The sequence below is a fragment of the Tetrao urogallus genome (assembly GCF_951394365.1).
Source record: "Tetrao urogallus genome assembly, chromosome: 2".
Lineage (NCBI taxonomy): Eukaryota > Metazoa > Chordata > Aves > Galliformes > Phasianidae > Tetrao > Tetrao urogallus.
In genome coordinates, this window is record NC_136814.1 from 54,717,545 (window position 1) to 54,738,530 (window position 20,986).

General features: G+C 37.7%; 1 protein-coding gene across 1 annotated transcript in view; it reads left to right on the forward strand.

The window, feature by feature from the left end:
- Nucleotides 1–12,011: 12,011 nt before the first annotated feature.
- The window catches only part of AHI1 (Abelson helper integration site 1), a gene marked incomplete at its 3' end in the record, with an annotated part of 84,499 nt that continues 75,524 nt past the window's right edge, over nucleotides 12,012–20,986 (forward strand). The window contains exons 1-6 of the mRNA XM_079532790.1: nucleotides 12,012–12,099; nucleotides 12,943–13,064; nucleotides 17,659–18,269; nucleotides 18,514–18,671; nucleotides 19,636–19,846; nucleotides 20,585–20,777. Coding sequence (XP_079388916.1) covers nucleotides 12,090–12,099; nucleotides 12,943–13,064; nucleotides 17,659–18,269; nucleotides 18,514–18,671; nucleotides 19,636–19,846; nucleotides 20,585–20,777 — 1,305 coding nt within the window. The 5' untranslated portion in view covers nucleotides 12,012–12,089. The remainder of the gene's footprint in view (nucleotides 12,100–12,942; nucleotides 13,065–17,658; nucleotides 18,270–18,513; nucleotides 18,672–19,635; nucleotides 19,847–20,584; nucleotides 20,778–20,986) is intronic.

A 20,986-nucleotide genomic window follows, 5' to 3' on the forward strand; every position in this document is an offset into this window, starting at 1 on the left:
AGCACAAACTGCATTCCAAAAAACAGAGAAAACATTAAAGAAAACTGGAATGTAGAAGAGAGTATCAAGGATAATTCTTAGATTTCTGGTTTCAGAAGCAAAGTTAGGAGCTGAGTTACTACTAAGAACACTGAAATCAAAAACAGGGAAAATAGAAACTTTTGGCAAGAACCTCAAATGATGTTATGCCTTTGCTCAGGAGATAATAGAATCCAGACAGGCATGGAAGTGGGAATTAAAAATGCAGATTTGCTAATATGTACATAGAAACAATGGCTAAAATAGATATTAATTATGAGTTGTGACAAGATAAGGATGTATATAAAGAAGACTATCATGTCTTCATTGAAGAGATAGGGAAAGAAGAATGTAAAGGTAGCCAAAACTGAAAACTGAACAGGTTGAAAAGCATCTTCAGTCAATTCCTGGTTTCCAGCTCAACAAAAAGGGCAGAAATGGGAGAACTGAGATTAGACTTACGTGCTGAATATATGAATTACTTATCAGATTTTTTCTTTTTAATGATAAACATCATTTTAATTACAAGCATCTGTTATTGCTTTGCATACTATTTAAGGAGGAATATCCTGTGCAAAATCAGGTGCTGTTTTATTCTGCATAATCAAACCAACACGATATTTAATTAGCCATTTTGAGTTCATTTTACTCCAATAAATTTGAAATATTGTTCCAAAAGTAATGCCTCCTATTTATTTCCATAGAACTATAAGAGATACAAAGATAATAACATAATAATAAGCATAATAACACTATTTGTGGGGGCAAATTTTCAGCAAAACACTATTTTTCAGCCTTGTCACCACCATTAGCTATGCATTTTTGTCAGTGACAAACAAAAGCCTACATACCATAATGTAAAAATCTGTCAACCAGCCTCGTACTGGTTCAGCATGTTCTGACAAACTTGCATGTTTTTTCTGTTCCTGCATAAGCTTTCATGGGACCCACTTGGCTCAAACTTTGCAATATTCCACCATCATTTCCAATTAATTGAAGGTGATATTAAGCTTTTTGCAGTTTGCATGGATGAACTGATCAAGCTGCTCTCACTTCTGTAGTGTGCCAGCTGTGCATGGCCATCTGGAATGTATGTGTCTTTCACATTGTGATCATCACTGCTGAAATGCACCACTTACTGCCTAAATGTGCTCACATCCACTGTTTGGTCTCCATAAAAATTCAGCAAGCATTGGTGAAGGTCAGTGGGTGCCATTTCTTCCAATGGAGGAATTCAAGGACACACATTTGCTTCATATTTCCATGTCAGATGCCATTTTGTCCAACTGCCCCTCTGCTGTCATCTGTGACACAGCAACATGCAATGGAATACTGATGGGAAGGTTCAGACTCTACTGCCATACCACCAATATCCACCTCTGCCATCATGAGATATTAAAATAGCAGGCATTACCTTTGGAGCACATTTGTAAATTGACTTATAAAGTATCATTATAAATCACATGTGAACTTTGATAGAATGGTGCCTTTATGAGAAATTAAAGTTGTTTTTTTTTTTCTGTGCTAATACCAAAATTTGATTACATTGCTGCACCAATGCAACACCTTAACAAAGGCAGTCGCCTAATTACTCAGTGCCCATAACTGCAGAAATAAACTGCACATTTGTTTGAGAGCAGAATTTCATGAGAAAATGAGATTTCCCACCTTTTCTGATTCCAGATCTTTTCATTGCAAAATCGCAATGAAGTTAAACATTCACACTGCTTCATGTATTTCTCAGATACCTTCAGTGTAACTGCAGCAAGGCTCCACAACAGATGGATCAGAAACAAACAAAAACAAGGCTGCCCAACAACCCGCTTGCAATAGAAATTTGAGGTATTTCTGAAGTTAAATGGAACTCTTTTGCTGGCAGGAATACTGATTTTTATTCAACAGACCACACTGGAAGCTTGGAAAGAGATGAATATTAATAATACAAACAAATAAACTATTCCAATATGATAAGGAATGAGTAAAATAATATGCTTAAATATTCTGAAAACAAATATATAAGAACCTACCAGAAATCTATGAATTAAAATCTCTGAAACGACCTAATGATACAGATGATACAAATCAACAGAAACATTTTAAAGAATACATTAGTCTTCTAAGAAAAGATGGAGACCACAAGTAATCCACAAATAAAAAACTATTAATCATAGGATACAATAGGGATATACAGCAGAACCAAGCTCTCATCATTATTCTTTCATCATTATTCTTAATTAAAGCATATTGTATAACTGAAAAAATAACACAAACGGAAAACAGTGTAATTAAAATCCATGCAAAGATGCAGTAACCATAGAAGGGAAAAAATGACATTTTGAAAAGTTAAATAGTGCTGCACTTAGTTGCAGGAAAAAATTAGATCCAATAACCAGTGTTTTCAAACACTTCAGAAAAAAATCAGACTTAGTGACAAGTGCTGTTACTCTGCCATCGTGTGGCGAGGTACCTGCAGCTTCTAAACTGTTTCCTTGGCAAGAACCTGCGTTCAAGAATACAAGACTTTGTAAATATTATTGTTCTGAAGACAGGGGAAAACAAAACAAAACAAAAAAACAGTAGAGTTTTAGCTAGAGTTCAGGAGATAGTGCTGGAGAAACTTAAATCCTACTGAAATCACTATCAAAACTTTGCTGCAGAGGGCGATGACTTCTCTGCCAGAAAAGGCAATTTGAATCTATGGCTTCTGCATCCTTATTTTCTGGCAGTTAAACAAAATAAGCTTATATCATGCTTCTTCGTGTTCTAAAAATAAAGCACATTATCAAGACTGAACACATCAGTACACAACCTGAGATAAGAGGGTGTGTTGATAGGAACTTCCTATAAACTTCAACCTAATTAAAACAAAGAATTATTCATTCAAAAATAAGTAATCTAATATTGCCCATTAACACCAGATCATAGGACTGTGCTACTTTTTAGTTTCAACCTCGCTTCAACTCTCTCCATTACTAAGAAAAATAAGACTGAAGTTTCATAAAAGGTTCCTAAACTGAAAACATCTTCACATAGACAAAAGGAGATTTATCATTCAAATTAGTGCATTGATTTTCTGTTATCAGCCTACAGGTAAAAACTGTAGCAAACTGTGAAAGAAGACTTCTCCATTTCAGAAATTTTAGCTTTGGGGGAATTGTCACCCACAATTAAGTGACAAAGCAGAAAGGAAAAAATAATCCATTTTCTACTAAAATTTAGAATGATAACTGCAGCTCAAAAAAGTCAGTGAGGGTAAAGGACATTCAGAAGCACACGCAAAAATCTTTACTGAAAAAGGGCTGAATGTTACATGCTTATGTGTTCCCCTGAACTACAGATACTAACTTCAAGGGCTGTGTCAAGGTCTGAACTAACAAGGAAATCTTTTCATCTCAAAGAACTGAAGCTCTGAGAAAAGCCAATAGAAATCTACACTGCCAAATAAGCATGTACTGACATTCATAGTTACACTATCCAACTATTTAGGGAAAAAAAGATTTCCAAAATAGCTAGGCCTCACAATTTGCTTTCAAAGTGCTAAAATCTGGCATAGAAGATACACTGATCTCAGGATATCAAGTATCTTGCATGACTCATTTCTAAGCTTACTAAAGGAGCTGGTAATTGACATTAGACATTTTGTGGCATTTCTTTTCCTAATCAGTATCACTAAATTTTGTCTGTGAGTTGTCACATAAACTACACAAGCTTCAACTTATATGAAAAAGTTTGTTTGCTCAGAACACCCAACGCACCAGAAGCTAAATTAGATTAGCCTATGAAGAGAAAATAATTCACAAACAACTTCTGCTAGAATCCCACTGCATATTTAGACCTCTGTAAATTGCCCAATCTAAAATCCATTTTCTATTTCATGCCTTCAAGTGACACCTAGAGGTTATCCCCTGAATGGGACAGATTTTACCTTTCTGTTGTCAGTTAGGTACTGACAAGAGCCACAATCCATTCTTCATTATTTCAAAATGCCCGCAATATTTTCAAATACACATGATATCTGCAAACTTCCTTAATGTGGACTACAATACAACATCATTGTGCATGTCTGTATGGGAACTGCTGAGTCACGGCCTGAACCTCTGATTGATCACCTGAGGCGAGCCATGAGTCAGCCAGAGGAGCACAGGTGAAGGCAATTCACCTGTGCTGCCGGAAGGGGTGGAGCCTGGCTCCACCCCTCCTAGACCTATTTAAGAGCTGGCTACCAGAGGGGAAGGATCTCTTCTGGAGATCCCCTCTCTTGTTGTCTTCTGGTGAGCTCAGCCGAAGGGTAAGCTCTTCCGCTTATTCTCTTTGTGATCATTGTCTACCTTGCTTGATTCTCTCGATTATATTGTGATTACAACATCTTGATATCTGTTGATTAAACAACTATATTGCAATTATAGCATCTTGATTATACAATGTCCCTTTCTACTTCTCATACAGAAGTAATGGAAAACTTTTGATACACAATCTACTTCACTTCAAAGGTGAATACAGTGAATACAGACTTTCCAATTCATTGAAGAAAAAAATTCCATGTACCCATGTAACCTTTCTTTTTCAGGAGTCTTGTTTTTCCCCACACAGCTGAATAGTATTTTTGGTTATGTTTTTAGGGAGGATGCACTGTGTTTGGAATATGCATACTTTTTTTTTTTTTTTAGTCACCCAGAGGTCATCCATGTACAGACAAAATACATCCCATGATTTTCTGGGCTGACAAAGTTCCCAGCTGGACTCCCTTGACTTACATTGCTTTTGCAGTAACAAGTGACAAGTGAAGCTTAAATCTTTTCCAAATACATTTTACTATCAGGAAATGCAAAAGAAAAAAAAAAAAAGAAAAAAAAAAAAAGGATTTTTGTGACATTGACTTTGTTACACGTTGTAACATTCTGAGCTGTAGAGCAAATGTCATTTGTAACTTAAAGAACTGCCTGATAACAGTAAATCATGTTACATATTATGAAAAGCACATGGAAATATCTACACTTAAAGCAGCTTTCTATCCGGAATATTCTTAACGGCAGAATAGTGATTTTTAGCCATCCAAGGATGAAGGTACCAAATTTGACATAAACTTATACTCTTGGTTTTATCACAGAATACACCACATCTATTCCATATGACTACCAACAAAAGCTGAAGTGTTTTTTTCCGCTTATTCCCCAAAAACATCAAACTAAAGCCAGCTGAAGAGATGGGGTGAAATTCCCCTCCAACATGGAAAACTGTCCTAACAAAGACTTGTTTATAGAGCTCAGGCTGCAGAAATACTTAGAGTCCTTTATAAGTGTAATAGCTACAGAACTCTTTAAGGTGCTTTTATGAAAGAAGTATTCCTGGAAACTTGATGTCTGATGCCAGCTTTATTTATAAGGTCCTCTAGCCCATTACTACTGCTGACCTGTGCCAAATCTTTGACAATATCAAAGCCGGCTTCAATGTCAATGAGTAAAAGTGAGTGCTGTTGAATTCGAAGTGTAAATGAGCATCCTAACATTCATATGTCACTCTCTATGCCAGGCCCAGCTTTCATCCAAGCCATGAGGCCTTGCACAATCTTGCCTTTCAACAGCCTTAAAAGACATTTTTCAGCCTTGCTGTAATATCTACATGTCAACCTAAGTCCCAATACCTATAAATTACAACCCTGTATATCCTGAAAGTGAATTTATACGGTGGGCACCAATTCTTACCTGTGAGAATCTGGTGATTCTCATTTAATCCCAGTACTTAACAGGAAGCATAATGTCATGAGTGACAGCACTCTTCAGAGTTCACCATAAAGGGTTAATCACTTTCATCAGTACTCATTTCAATATGTCTCACTTTCCTCAAGTCTGTTGGCTTGCCAAATCCAGCAATATATTCTATGTTTCTTTCTGTCTCAACTAATTAGATTAATTTTAATCATAACCTAGAAGCTTCAATACAGTGAAGAGAACTCCATCTATGAGCCTTTCTCATAGAGCCCACTTCCTAAATCACTGCCATGAAGGTACAGCAGTACCATTTGCTTTTCAGTTCCTTCCATCTAGACAATACACAAACCATGTCATCAATAAAACTAAATGACTTTTAGCTTCCAAAAACCTTGCCTCAAATTCTCCTTTCTTCAGTTGTTACAATATCTGCGCAGGATACAGAACTACCTCTTCAGCTTTTGCTCTGCCTAATCTAATTCTAGGCTCTTCCCTCATCTGCAATGAAACTATTGCAATCCACTACTTGGGGTACTAGCATACACCATGAAACCTTGTCACTGCAGTCTCTCCCTCACAGTGTGGCCACGGAAAGGCAAAGCAGTGCTTATGCATTTTTATACCAGATAAATGTGAAACTTCACAAGCAATCTCTAAGGTTAGAGTTCAATATGGTACACAGAAGGCTTTTGGGACTCTTCACTACTCACTGACTCACAGTGGGCTCTTAAAGCTCAACAAAACTTATAAACCTGAAAGAATAGTGCTTAAGTCATCTATCTCCACCAGCTCCAGTTGATATACAACTCTGCACTTTGGGAGTGAAGATGATTGCTTTTCAACCCATGTTAGTTTAGTGTTAATACTGTATGTCTAACACCAAATTTACTCTTAGAAGAACTACATTCTAATTCTCTGTAATTAACAATAATTAAGCAAGCATCATATTCTGGAAAGATTCTGCATATATTCCCACACACATTCTAATTCTTTGTAATTAACAACAGCCATGTTAAGAAGTACTGCGTGAAAATACAAAGCATGAGGAAAAAAATATATAGAAACTCTATAGAAACTGTTAATTTGGGAGTAATTCTAATTACTCTAATTCTAATTGGCTTACAAGTTCTGTCTATTTATTCCAAATGCAGTAGTTGTGATACTGCCTCATTCTCTACCTATCACTTAGGTGCACGCATGCATTTCAGATTGCAGAGGGCAAGCGACTACTGGAAAAAGAAAGCATCTGCCACTGGTACAGATATTAGTAAGCAATTTCAGGAGCTACAATCTTCTGACAGATTGCTAGGGACGGCTCCCTTGGGAAGTGCGAATGTCATGATTGCAGAATCCTTCACGTTACCTCACCTCTAGGTTGTACCCAGGGCCCACAGCTACCGCGCGGCACCACCAGGAGTCCCGCTGGCGGGCAGCTCCCGCCACCTCAGGGCGCCAAGGCCCGCGGGAGCCACCAGCACCACCGAGACCGGCAAAGCACCGCCCTACACGCGCACAAACACCCGCCAGGCCGCCTGCCCCCGCTACGCGGCCACCGCCTCCACGCGGCGACAGCACTTCGCGCACGCGCTCCTTGCCGGCGGGAAGACCCACGAGCACGTTCTGCGCGAGCTAAACCCAGCGCTCTCCTTCCTCCGCGCGCATGCGCCAGACGCGCGGTTTCCCTGGCAGCGGGGGTTGTTTTCGGCTAAACCACCTGCGCGGCGCTGCGGAGGGGGGGAAGCGTTGCGTAAGGGAGAGCCCACTGACGGGGGAGACGGTGAGGTGCCACCGAGGCGGACGGGCCCGATGTGAGTGATGTCTTCATGCCGCGGGCGGGTGGGCGGGAAAGCGGGGCCGCGGCAAGCAGGGGACGGCTGGGGTCCGGAGGCGGGCAGATCGGGATCCGCCTCCAGCCCTCTGCTGTCTTTCCCCGCTCCCCTTGGCGGTCGGGGGTCGGCGGTGGATGCGGAGTGCGCTGTGACGCAGCCGTTGGTGCGCTCGGGCGGTGCTCGGCACGGGTGGCGGCGTGGAGAGGACGGGCGGGCCTCTGGGCGCGGGGGAACCCATCGATGGTGTCTGAGCCTCCTACAGGCTGAGCAGCCCTAGGTTCAGCCCCTCGGTTAGCCTTGTGTGTGCCGCTGGCAGTGTTGGTTTGTGTCCCTCTCGCTGCCGCCGCTGCTCCGTGAAAAGGGAAACTGCGCTCTGGAAACGCTCGCAGTAGTCTGCTGATGGGAATTACCGTTTGTAATCGTGATTAATAAGGCAGAGACTTGAAATGAAGTAAGCAGTGATAGAAATCTGTGCTTCCGCAGTGGGAGCTGAAATCCATAGTTTTGCCAGCAAGACAGCAGCTTTTCTTTTAGCCTTCTCAGGCCCCAAACGTAATGAGAAGAAAAAAAAATTCCTCAGTTACTGTGAGGCTTTTTGGTGTGCTAGTGCCAGAAAGTCGGAGAGCATTTTGTCCCATCCCTGGAGGTGCTCAAGGCCAGGTTGGATGGGGCCCTGGGCAGCCTGAGCATGTGGGGGCAGCCCTGCCCATGGCACGGGGTTGGGACTGGGTGGGCTTTAAGGTCCCTTCAGACCCAACCATCTTGTGGTTCTGTGATCGACTTTAAAAAATATCCTCTCAAAGTAGTGTGAACATAAGTTATTTGCAGGCATGTCTATGCAGCTCTCATAGGCTGTTTCGGTAGGCAAGTTCATAGATACTTGCGTGGCATCAATAAAGTTGGCTGTCAGCTTTCTTGACTTAAATACTAAATTTTTGTGAATAATGCCCCTGCTTTATAAACTCATATTTATCATTAGTAAAAATGAACAGATTTGGCTCAGTATTATTTTCCTGTATAATTCTGCATTAAAGCTTTTACATGAGTCTAGAAGTAGTGGTCTGTAGAGATACCTGAATGAGATCTTGGTAAAATCCAAGAACTCCTGCTGACCTCACCTAAAGGATGAGATGTAAACAAAGAGCTGCTGGAAGATTTCTGAATTTCCATAATATAATACAATGTATACAAAATGTAATGTGTTATAATATAGATTGCTTTTGAGTTTGTTATTCATTTATTAATAAAAGCACAGGGTAAAGTGACATGTTTTGCGTTGAGAATAGCTGGATTGTAGTTGTGGAATATAGTGATTCACTGTACTGCAAATGTGAAAACAACAGAAATTGATGCAGAATCAGTTAGAAGTACAGGTGAAATATTAGAGAAGAGCAAGTTGATTGATTTTTTTCTGGAAGGTCTCCATTGGTTCTTGAAAGATTTCATGATTTATTTTTCCTGGTTATTCCTGATGGCTGGAATATACTTCTGTTCCCAAATCTGCATTTTTGTTGTTCCTGGATTGCCTTACGTTAATTAACATGGAAAAGATTAAGTCTGGTCAGGCAAAAGTAACATTTTACCAGATTAATCTCAATGAGTTTATTTTAGGTTGGGTGTCAGGAGGCAGTTCTTTACTATGAGAGTGGTGAGGTGCTGGAACAGGCTGCCCAGAGAGGTTATGGATGTCCCATCCCTGGAGGTGTTCAAGGCCAGGTGGGATGGGGCCCTGGGCAACCTGGTCTAGTATTAAATGTGGAGGTTGGTGTCCCTGCCTGTAGCAGGGGGGTTGGAGATTTGTGATCCTCGAGGTCCCTTCCAACCTGGGCCATTCTGATGGCTTGTGGTTGTTGATCTCTAATGTAAGGTTAAATCTCTCCTATTTTAAGATGATGTTATATAAACTAAACAGTTCTTATCCATGTTGATCCCTGATGATCTATATTTATACCAGTCTAATAATTGCTTTAAGCATGTCAGATGTCATGTAATTCTGAACTGGAAATGTGTACGAAAGAAAAGCACTGTCATTATAGGCTTTAATCTCAGTTTTATTGAGCTAAGATGGTAGATACTTTTTTTCTGAATGCTCAGAGGTAAATGGAAAATGATGCAGTCCCTGGTGGATTTGGCAAATGTATGCATTTCACAGAGACTACTGGTCACGTAAGATGAGCCTGGCCTTGGGAAAGGTATTTTTTCCATTAAGAGGAAAAGTATCTGCAAAATTAATTTACCTGCAGGTTGTTTTTTTTTTGTTGTTGTTACGTGACTCACTTATCCTTTGGCTATAAAATATATCCGTACTTGAAGTAGGTTTGTACTTTCCTTACTGCACTGCTTTGCTCTATGTCATCTTGTATTTTTTGTTCTTGTGAAGTACGCTTTATCATTTCATTTGATTTTATAATTATATTTTTGGAGAGGTGGGTGAAATCAATAAACGAATCATAAGAGAATATTACACATTCCTGCCACTCACAGTGAATGATTCCAGTGTTAGCATGCAAAGTTTTGTCACTGTATTATTTTCTACTCCTTCAAATTATGAGTATTTCCTAGTTTATGATGAACTATACTTTTAAAATGGCCATTTTGTATAACAGTACACATTTCAAAGGCAGACGTACTTTCAGTAGTGTTTTCTTCTTTCATTCCCTGAAAGAATAAGGCATTTGTGTTTCTTCATAACAGTCACTGTTTAATTGTACTGATGAAGCTTTGCTCTACAGGTAGGAAGATTTTTAGTAAGGGAAAATATTTGTACCCTGGGTGAAAGGATGAAGCATATTACAGAATAGATCATTTCCTGTGGAGTCACTTTGGTCATCCTTGGGCATTTCAGATGTTCTTATGTTGTTGGATGGTTAGTACACAAAACTAACAACATTTGCCAACTGACTAAGCAACACTTATTTAACCTCAAACCAACCCATACACTCTGCCTATTTTTTTTTGTTTGTTTGTTTGCTCGTTTCTTAATTTGGTTTGGTTTTGTCATTTAACAGACCAAGCTACTGTAAGTAACTGAAAGCTTGTACCAGAAGGGGCTAAGGAAGAAGCAAATAACACTGCAAGAGACAGGAAGAACCTGAGGCTACCATAGTGCAGATGCTCAGGCACATAATCTGCACCAACTCCTAATCTGTATACAAGTATTGTTCAAGAGAGTGCTAGATGGTTTGGATTGAAGCTGTTCCAGGGAGAATTAATCAGTATAGTAAAATTTACCAGTACATCTTAATTTACTAGGACTGTTGTATTCTGGGTCCTGTGAGTCCTACATAACATAGGCTTTGTTATGTAGGAAGAACTTGGAGTTCTTGCCTGACATGCTATTGGAAAGGTAGGTAGGGATGATAGTGTATTGCATAGAAGGCCAAGGGAAACAATGCATTTATGGGTCATAGGAAGGTAGGTTCCATTAGTTCCACTGTTTACAAACTAGCTTTTTTTTTTTCTTTTTTTTTTTATTATACAACTGTAATGATTACAAGGAAGCAAAATTGCTTCTGACGTGTTCTTGGCAATACCAAGCAAAATATTCACAGGTAGACCAGTAATCTCAGGAGAGCTGAACTCACCTAACTACTGAAGGGGCTCTCTGGCTATGCAGCACTCCTCTTCAGGAAAAAGCCTAGGCCTAAGAGATATTCTCCCTACAGTGGCTGGCCCTTACATGAGTCCAGCCCAGCTCTACCCTGGGTCCAGCCCTTCTGGTCAGGTGGGGAACACAGGTGCAAACAATGTAGTTGTGCCCCCTGGGCCAGCCACCCCTTTATCAGGTGCTCCATCAACAATTCAAGCCCTGACCTAGCAGTTCCCCTACAACAACATTCTCATTTTTCTTGATGAGGTGATAAATGCGTGTAATATTTTTATTTGCCTTCCAGCTTTGTTTGTATTGCATTTTCAAGCTTTTCTCCACAGCCAGGAGGGTGTAACATTTTTTCTTTACAGAAAAGTTTCATGTAATTGCTTGTCTACTTCATACAAATACTTAAACATAACATGTAAACATAAATATTTATAGAACTGCACTAAAGTTAGATTTGCTAACAACTGTGAATCTTTTTCATTGTAGGCTATCGGTTGGCTAAAATGGGACTTCTTTAAGATGCTATCAGATAGGAATCTGATTAGGGAAGTTTCAGTATAAATGACTTCATATAAATGAAGTGTACAGTAGGGGTACTTGTTCTTTGAGGGCAGCACTACGGAAATACTTGCCATCTATTATCTATTTAACTTGCTATAGCTTTTTATTTTTTGCTTTGAAATAACAAGTATTTGGTGCTGATATTTGACAGCAGAGAACTTGTAATTTAGAGAAATACTTATTTCTAGACTGTCTGAAAGACCTGTACTCATACTTGATGTTAATGAATATGCATTCAATTTGTAGCTTCAAGTCCATGGACTAGTTGCGTTAATTAAAGTCGTTAATTACTTTGGAGAAAAAAAAAAAAAAAAAAAATGAATCCTGAGGAAGAAGCAGCTGTTCTGTTGAGCCGCCTTTAACTGAGGACTGAAAATGCCAACAGGTAAGAATATTTGTGTTTAACTTCTGATGTGTATTTTAATAGATAGAACTATGCAATAGGAGCTTCTTCTGTTGATGAATTTTTAAGCTGCATTGCTTTTGTTTTGTTCTGTTGGTTGTATCTGGTTTTTGAAGTACTATTTTTTTTTTTTTTTAATTTTTTAAATTTGTCTGCTTTTTTAAATATTTTAATTACTGTGGTACATATGCTTTAGCTGAGGACTCAGTAACCTTTTCTGGTGGTGTGCTGGATTACATTTTAAAGTTAGCTATAAATTAAGCATTGCCTGGGCATAGGGTGGCAGAGCTAGAACACCTGCTACTTCAAGGGTCAAAATGCTGCTGATAACAATATTGTGGTTCAGAGAAAGGCAGAGGCTCTCAACATTAGCTGGTTTCAGATCCATAGGTGCTTCTTCCTCTTGCAGATTTGTTTCAGGCTCAGTAAGAACCCAGAGCAGCTCCTTTTCGCGGAGACAGTATGTTAACCTCTTTTATCAGGGTACCTCTGCTCATAAATGATGAGGGCAGTCGCCTGTGCTCTGCTTTGGCTAGCCCAAGGTCTTTTGCTGATCCTGATGTGTGTGCGGTTCAAAAATCTGCTTTCTTCAGGAAACAGATTAAAAACTGTGCCAGTTTCATCAGTGAGTAGCAGCCGTGTTTGTACCATGTTGCCAAGTAATCCTCTTGCAGTTTACACTGTCAGTGGAAATTCTTAACTGAGTACTAAACACATTTCTTGGTAACTTTTTTCCTGATAAAAATAATTACTGCCTCCTGTCATGTTAAAGCACTTTTGTAGGAGTAGTGGTTTTCGAATCATAGGCTAATTTACTTTTTTCAGTTGAAAGTGAGGCAAAAGCAAAAACCAAGGTTCGCTTTGAGGAAATCTTCAGACAACATGCTGGCCTGGCAGACAAAAAGAATTCAAGGAAAAAGAAGTCCCACTCTCAGGAGAATATTGTGGTAAGTTTGAATGCATCCAGCTTTTGGTTAGCTGCCTTTCTCAATGGAAAAAGACCAGGAAAATGTACTTCAGAAGTGAAATGTGCTGAAATACAGTTTATACTCTGAACAAAATGCTTACATGTCTTTTGGCTTAACGTGGGTTTTATTTGTTGTTTGCATACCAGAAGTTTTACTTCAGCAGCATGTCAGAATTATTTGGTAAGTAATTTTGGAAAGGAATAAATGATAAGTGCACTCATTTGAAGTCTGTCAGTACTTTTTCCCATTATGTTTTTTTAAAATTGTTGCAGTTTTTAAATTCACTATTGACTTCAGTAGGAATCTGAATGATAGAATAATGTGGAATTGTAGCCATAACAGTATTTGGTTTTGAGAGTAATACAGATGTGTAATACATCTGTGAATTGAGAACTGATAAGAACTTAGATCATCATCAATTTCATTCCCTAAAGTTACTGATACAGGAATTTACAAACAGTAAATGGTACTTGAAATGTTTTTTCATTTTGATCTCCATAATAATGTATTTTTTGCATTTGCTGAACTATGCTGCTTTACCTGTGTCGCTGCATGTGTACTTATGCAGTACTCCCATTTTAAAGATCATGCCTTAGCTTAGACTTGCAGATTATGAATGCTTCTATCAAGATGACCGCATGGTTAGATGACTTCTTTGTTTGTGGCATGTCTCTAGTTAAAAGAACCCGAGAGATTCCTCTGAGTTTATATCATAACATTTTTCCTGAACAGAAACATAGTGTTTGAGTCCTATACAATCCCAGCTATTGACGACGATTGGAATTTCCAAGGAAAGGAATTTGCTTAAAAGACAAGTTTTTTGATTTTGTTTTTCTTATTTTCTTCCTGTTAGGTTTTATGCTGTCTTTTTTTCTAGCAGTTGCATCCATTCCACACGTTGGAAGTGAAAGTTCATTCTTGTGTAACTTGTTAAAGACAATGGAATGCTATTTTATATAATCTCAGATCTTTACATATATTTGTTATTTATTATGTGACTACTAAATATACTTAGAGATAAAACTTAAAGTTGTCTTATAGAAGCGTAAGTTTGTCGTTTGATCATATGAAGCTAGTATTTATGGGTACGTATATATGTATTTACTTTGTGAGCCTTGGAGCATGTATTGGGTTGTCAGTAGTATATACAGAGAATCAGTGTGATGTTTAAAATATAAAAAAGCCTTTTGCTTTGCTGGCAGGTGTAACTACAAGAGTACTCAGTTTTTAGGTTTACTTCAGTAGCAGAGAAGGAAAGAGCATCTGTGCTAAGTTGTTATGTATTACAGGTTTTGAAACATAGTATGCAAACATTGCCACAGTTAAATGCAACTAGTAACAGCTTAAGAAATTAAGTGTCAAAACATCCTTTTGAGTATCTCAACCATGCTTACATTTTGAACAATGCCTCTCCATTGCTTAAATAGTCCCTGATGCAATCAGAGACAATTGGAACTATGGCCCTGTTCTAGTTCTAAAGTAATCGAGAGAGGATCACCAAGCACTGTATTGCTGTTCTGAAGATCATTCCCTATGAAAAAGAAATACCACAGTGGATGAAGGTTGTTCTATGTTGAAGCTCAGTGCATTACTAGCTATTAAATTACTTAAGCCAGCAGTCACAGCTAACAACTCCTTGCAAGGTTACCATCATTTTCTGATATAAGACTTCTGCAAAAGTGATACTAAAAGCCCTGCTAACACAATAATACAGAAATCTTTTGCAGCACAAATTTGACTATATGGGTATTCTGATGCTGATGGGAGTAGGTGACCTTTAAAGCCACTTCCAACCCAAGCCGTTCTGTGCTTCTATGAAACATGAGTATTTTTTTTTAATTTGTAAATTTTAAGGATGATGTGTTTTTGAGCACATAATTGCATATTCACATGCAACTATATACTATCACATAAGAATCTAATGCTTATTTTGATTTTTAAGTTGGTTTTCAATTCAAATGTTTCTGATGTGAAAACACTACTGTTTTGGAGTCAGCTAGCAATGCCTGAAGTACAATCATGGTGAACAGAAGCAAAAGCTGATGCACACCAAAAAAGGAGCATTTTTAGTATTAGTGTGGGCGGAGCTGTGAGCTTAAACCAATCAAAAAACTAAACAAAAAAGAAAAATTGAGAACAATATGTATTGAAACCTTGCACTGATAGTTTTGAATATTTCCTTAAAGCCTGTCAAAGATTTAAGAGCTCACATTGATATTTTCCATGCTGCATTTAGGTAGGAATTTCTATGAGTGATTCAGCAAATGCCTTTCATTTCTTTGTGAGAAATAAATGTTTGTCAGAAAGCAAGAGAAAGAGATGGTGAGATTTGTCTGGTTCTCTGCCAGTTTTGCTCACTTCATATAACAACTGTATGGAGTATCGGATATCTTTAAGTAATGTGAAATTCATCAGTGATGTTTGTCTTTGTGCCACATACTTGCCATAAATGGTTTCCCAGGTTTGATAAGAAACAGGTCATAGCTGAGAGCATGTTTCCACTGGAAATGTCCCAGGCTGCTGCTTTTGTTCTTACCGAACCTAGTCTTTCTTAAAGTAATAAAACCTTTTCTTCGTAGTCCAATGTTTCCTTGAGATCTGAGTTTGGAACTGCAGGAGGTTGCTGTGATTTTTTTTAATTGTCAGATGTGATAAAGAGACTGCTCACCTGCTGCATTCTATGTTGCCTATTAGCAGGAGAGAAAGGAAGCAGTCTGACTGGAAGGGGAGAAGCCATGGCAGTAGGGCAGGATGAGTTTCAAGACACAACTGATAGGAATGAAGGGATTGTAATGCAAATGGATATAGATGTCAGCTGTGGCTGATGAAGATCTACTTTGCTGCTTAGTAGCCAGAGGTGCAGTGGCTCTGACACCTCCAGGCAGGGCTGAAAAAGCAAGACATCAAGACACAGTCAGGAAAGGAATTTGCTATTAACCCTTCCAAGGCTAACAGTCTCTATACTTATTTTTTCCCCCATTGTACCTCTTATTACAAGTTATTAGAATGAGCTAAACGTCAGATCAAGCAAGGATTTAATACATTTATGTCAATATAGATTTTCTGGTAGAAAAGAAGATATAAAACTAACAAAAAAAAAAAAAAGTCTATGAAGTTTTCTACCAGGTGACAAACAAGACTGTGAGTCAAGAAATTCTTTCCTAGTCTACAGCCTAACCAGCTGATAATACTGAGATGAGCATACATTGAAAACTAAGGTGTTATATTCAAGGCAGGACTGCATTATGTGTGTCCATTTCAGGCTTTCTTTTTACTATCTCACTGCAAGCAGAATCAGTGGCCAGCTCAGCCCTTCAGTGAGTTGGCAAGTGCTGGTTCTTATTCTTCGGAGGTGTATCTGTGTTGTGGGAAGACATACAGTTGCCCATGTAATGCTTGATATCATGAGCAAAACCAGTTTGTGTTTCCAGGTTTCCACACATGCACATTTGAGAAGTTTTTTATAAAAGAAACTGCTGTCAGCTCTGGAGTACAGGTGGCAAATGAAAAGTTAGCTTGTGTGTTAGCCAGCCTGTGTGCATTTGCCTGTGCCCGATCCTCTCCTGTCAAATCAGCTGCACAAGCAAACCTGTTCTTGGGCAGGTAGCTTCCTCTGCCCAGTTATCCTAATGTGACAGTCCTGAAAAAAGCCACCTTGTTTGTTCTATGCTTTAAGCTGATGAGGTCAGGACCAGATGTGCTGGAGTTATTCCAAAGGTATCACTGTCCTCTGAGCTGCTTTTCCAGATGGGGTGCTTTTTCTAACTTGGATCAAGTGTGTTATACATAGACAGTTGCTCTTAGCTGATCTCCCGTGGTTCTGCTTTTCAGATAGATGATCTTTCTAGCAGTGTCCTCTTGTCTGTCCAGCACCCAGTCTGATGCAAGTGATGTTTTAATTACTTTTTGTAATTAAATTGTATGTGTAGAAAACATGGCCCAAGTTAAGATCACACAGGCTGTGTGTCTGAGGAACTGCTTTTTTTATGTTTTAAATTTGCTTTCACAGTGACAAATATGTGTTGGAGCAGCTGAATCTGACACGAGGTGGTGCTGGTCTCTGCTCAGAGAGGCTATCCCTGCAGCTCTCTTGCTACTAACATTTTACCTTATAAGTTTAGTACAAGGCTTGATGGAGTAATGATCTATCAAAGGCTAACAGTCAACATGATCTTCTTTATGGTCCCTGAAGCTTGTCTCTAACTTGCATTTTAAAAGGGTGAAAATATTTGTTTTCATGCTGCATGTTGTTTTCCAGTCTGTCATAGTGTAAAGCATACTTACGCAGTATACTTACTGGAGTGGATTTACTGGTTTCTTTTTGCTAGATATGCATGAGTCATTCGAAAACATATGAAACTGTACTGAAGGTGAAGTGTCCAAATACATTTTTTTTTTTTTTTTTCCAGTGTGAATTATCTGTTGTCTTTCAGTCTGTCACTTGTTAATTTTAAACATAAGAACTATTAGATCCTTGATTTTACTTTGTGTAATATTGCTGAAGAGATAACAAAGTAGTATGTTCATCCTTAGAGCGTGATTTTATTATATTTCATATTCTTTTCATTTATAGCTTGACACTTTTAGAAGTAACATCGATCTAACAAAGGAAAGTGGGCACGATGAAGCAATTATAAACAACACGTACAATCCTGAAGAAGAGAGTCCTCGATTTACAAAAAATAAACTCAGAGAGAAAACATCAATCGCAGAGAAAATAAATAACGATGTTGTTAGTGGAGAGGCAAGCAAGCAAGCAAAGTCTAACAAGAAGAAAAAGAAATCATTGTTACAAGAACAATTTAATGAGGAGGAAAATTTATGTGAGGCTGAATTGGAGAGTTTTGGAAAAAAGCTTAATGATTTTCCAAAGAAAAAGACAAAAAGTAAATCACAAACAGACATACCTCATCAAGGAGGTGATGGAAAGGCAAAAAATTCCTTCACTGAAGTGAGAAATGCAATTGAATTAGAAGAGGAAGAAGAGCTAATTCAAGCCTATCAGTTGCATGTGGCTGAGAATGAGATAAATGCAATTAAAAAGAAAATAAGGATGAAACTTAAAGAACAGGTGTCTGAATTTACCTCTGCTGTTCAAAGCAATGAAGTTGCACTGAGCGACGAAGTGGGCAAAAAGAAGAAAAAGAAGAAAGAAGTAGCAGTTGTATGCAAAGCTGAAACAAGGTATTGTGATAAGTATACCACTTGTGTATGAATCTTAAGCAACGTTTTTCATATTAAGATAATTCAGTCAGGGAGCTTTTGTGTTTATACGTTAAGTGGTGAGATAACTGGATAATTCTGTTATGAAATAGATGTTACAGAACACTCTTGACATTAATATTAAATTTATGGATTCTGAATCTTCCATACAGTTTTTCCATATGTCACAGAATGCAATTGTTGACAGTAATCCATTACATTGCAGTGCAATGTCCCTTTCTGAGCTGCAGCATCATCCAGCAGAAGGTAATAATGAAAATCATTTGTTGGAAAGAGAATTTGTATCAGAAGAACAGAACCTGGAGGAAAGCATGGAAAAACAGAAACCTAAAGCAAAGAAGATTAAAAAGAAAACCAAAAAAGGTCTGCTAGCAAAATGAATGGTGTGCTGCTATATCCAAATCACTTTGTTGTTTTTTTCCTTTTGTTTTTCATCTAAATATTTTGCCACTAGTGCTCCCTCAATAGTGGTTGAGACTGGAATTGGAGTTGCATCTGTTTCTTTAAATAGTTGTATCTTTTTGCTTCCAATTCTAATAATCAATTGTAAGGAAGTTAATTTTGTGTATCTGTATATAATCTTGAGAATTCATTTACTGGAGTTAGTTTTAAAATTGTGAAGATGTTAAGTGTATTTTAGGAATAATACAGAATTTTATATATATACCCTAGCTTTATATATTACTATTTAGTTTCATATTCTGATTACCCTTTGATTATTTAATCACATCTTACTTTATAAATAGCGTATTGTTTTAACCTGTTGCTCAGTTCAAATGTAAGAAATACTTTTTCAGGTAGCATGTAGTCATACTGGAGAATTAATTTCTTCAAATATTGCAGAGTCCAAAATAGGAAGCAATTTTTTAAAAAAGGGGTGTTACACAAATTCATGTTTTGCTAACTATTAAGGATGGCAGTCTCTCTGTAACTTCTAAATTGGGATGTTCCTCAGCAGGTGTTTGGTAGATTCAGGGAGAGTGCACTAGAGAAAGCATCAGTCGTTGCTTATATAGTTTTTAAAAAATAAAATAAAATTATAGGCCATAGCCCAGGACAGGTTAGTGAACTATATCAATTTTAAGTAATTCTGGCAGAGAAGAGCTTATGTCAATCAAGAGGAAGACCTCTGATTTTAAATATTTTTAATAGAGATAGTTTACATGCATTTATATATATTCTTTCAGTCGTGTTTTCAATTGTGTTTAAACTGTAACCGTGTTGCAAATTTTATGGTGAACATGAAATATTTTTACTCATTAAGCTGCTACATTAATCTCTGGGTTTTGTTGTTGTTTTTTGTTTGTTTGTTTCTTACTGTTTATAGAAGATAACACAGGAGTTTCTGCAGAAAATGATGAAGAAATGAGGACTTCAGAAATTTCAACTCAGTCTAAATTTGGTTCTGATGATGATCTTGTGTTGGGAGTTTATATCCATCGATCTGATCGACTTAAGACTGATCTTGTATCTCATCCTGTCGTTAAAATCCATATCGTTGATCAGAAAAGTGGCTTATATGTCAAAAAGGAACATAGGTGACTTTTGCTTAGTAAACTGTTTCTGTTGTCTGTGATTGTTACAAATACGTATGTTTTTTTCTCCTGTTAAAATGGATCATGAAAATAACTCTGAACCTTATGAGGTCTCTTGGCAGCTTCTACATCTCTGATAATGCTTACAGTAAATTAGGATGATGTTCATTCTTTTTTGACTCTTTAAAATTATCTGTGCTATTTTTTTTAATTGCTTTTAAGGTCTGCATGTTTACTACACTGTTTATTCTGTATTCTTTCCTGAGAGACAGTGTCTCAAATTTTCTTGGCTCAGATGCCAAATTAGAATAAGCAAGCAAAACTCTTGTGGTGTAAGCAGCATTTGCCTTTTCATTTCCATAAAATAATTTCTAAAATCTTTAAGTGAAGTTCAGTCCTTTACATTTTTCTAATCACTTCTGTTACTTCATTTCACTGTTATTATCCATAATTATCCTGAAAAGCAAATTCTAACACTTTTTACGCCATAGACTCTATCAGAATCATTATGCATAAATGTGGTCACAGTGGCATGATTGTTAGAATTTAAAAATTCTACTGTGCCACTTTCTGTGTACTTCACCAATTGTTTTAATCTTTGTGTTTTTTGATTATTTTTTTTTCCCTAAAATCAAATGTTATCTTATATTTTTCTTTCATTAATCAAAGTTACTGTTTTGTTTGAGTTTTGTGGTTTTAAGACATTAAAACTATTATAACTTTTTGGAAACTTTTATACAGGGAGAGGAAAGTTGTGTCTTCCAGTGAGGAAGAGCAGATCGACCACATTCTTCCTATTATGACACAGCCATATGACTTTAGACAGTTTAAGTCAACAGTTCCAGATTGGGAGGAACAAATCATATTTAATGAGCGCTTTAATTATTTTATTCAAAACACTGAGGAAAGCCCTCAAGTAATTCTGTTTTTTGAGGTAAGATAAAATATTTCAATGTTTTGATTGTTTTGATTTTGTAAAGTTTGTGTGTAATTCAAGAGTGTATATATGGCTTATTCAAGTGTTTTATTTCAGTTATATTGAATTACAAGTGAAGCTTTAATATACAGCACTAAGTGGATGTTTCAAAAAGTAACATTGGTGTTTTTAACACCACTTATAAATAAGTCAAAAAAAACCCTGAT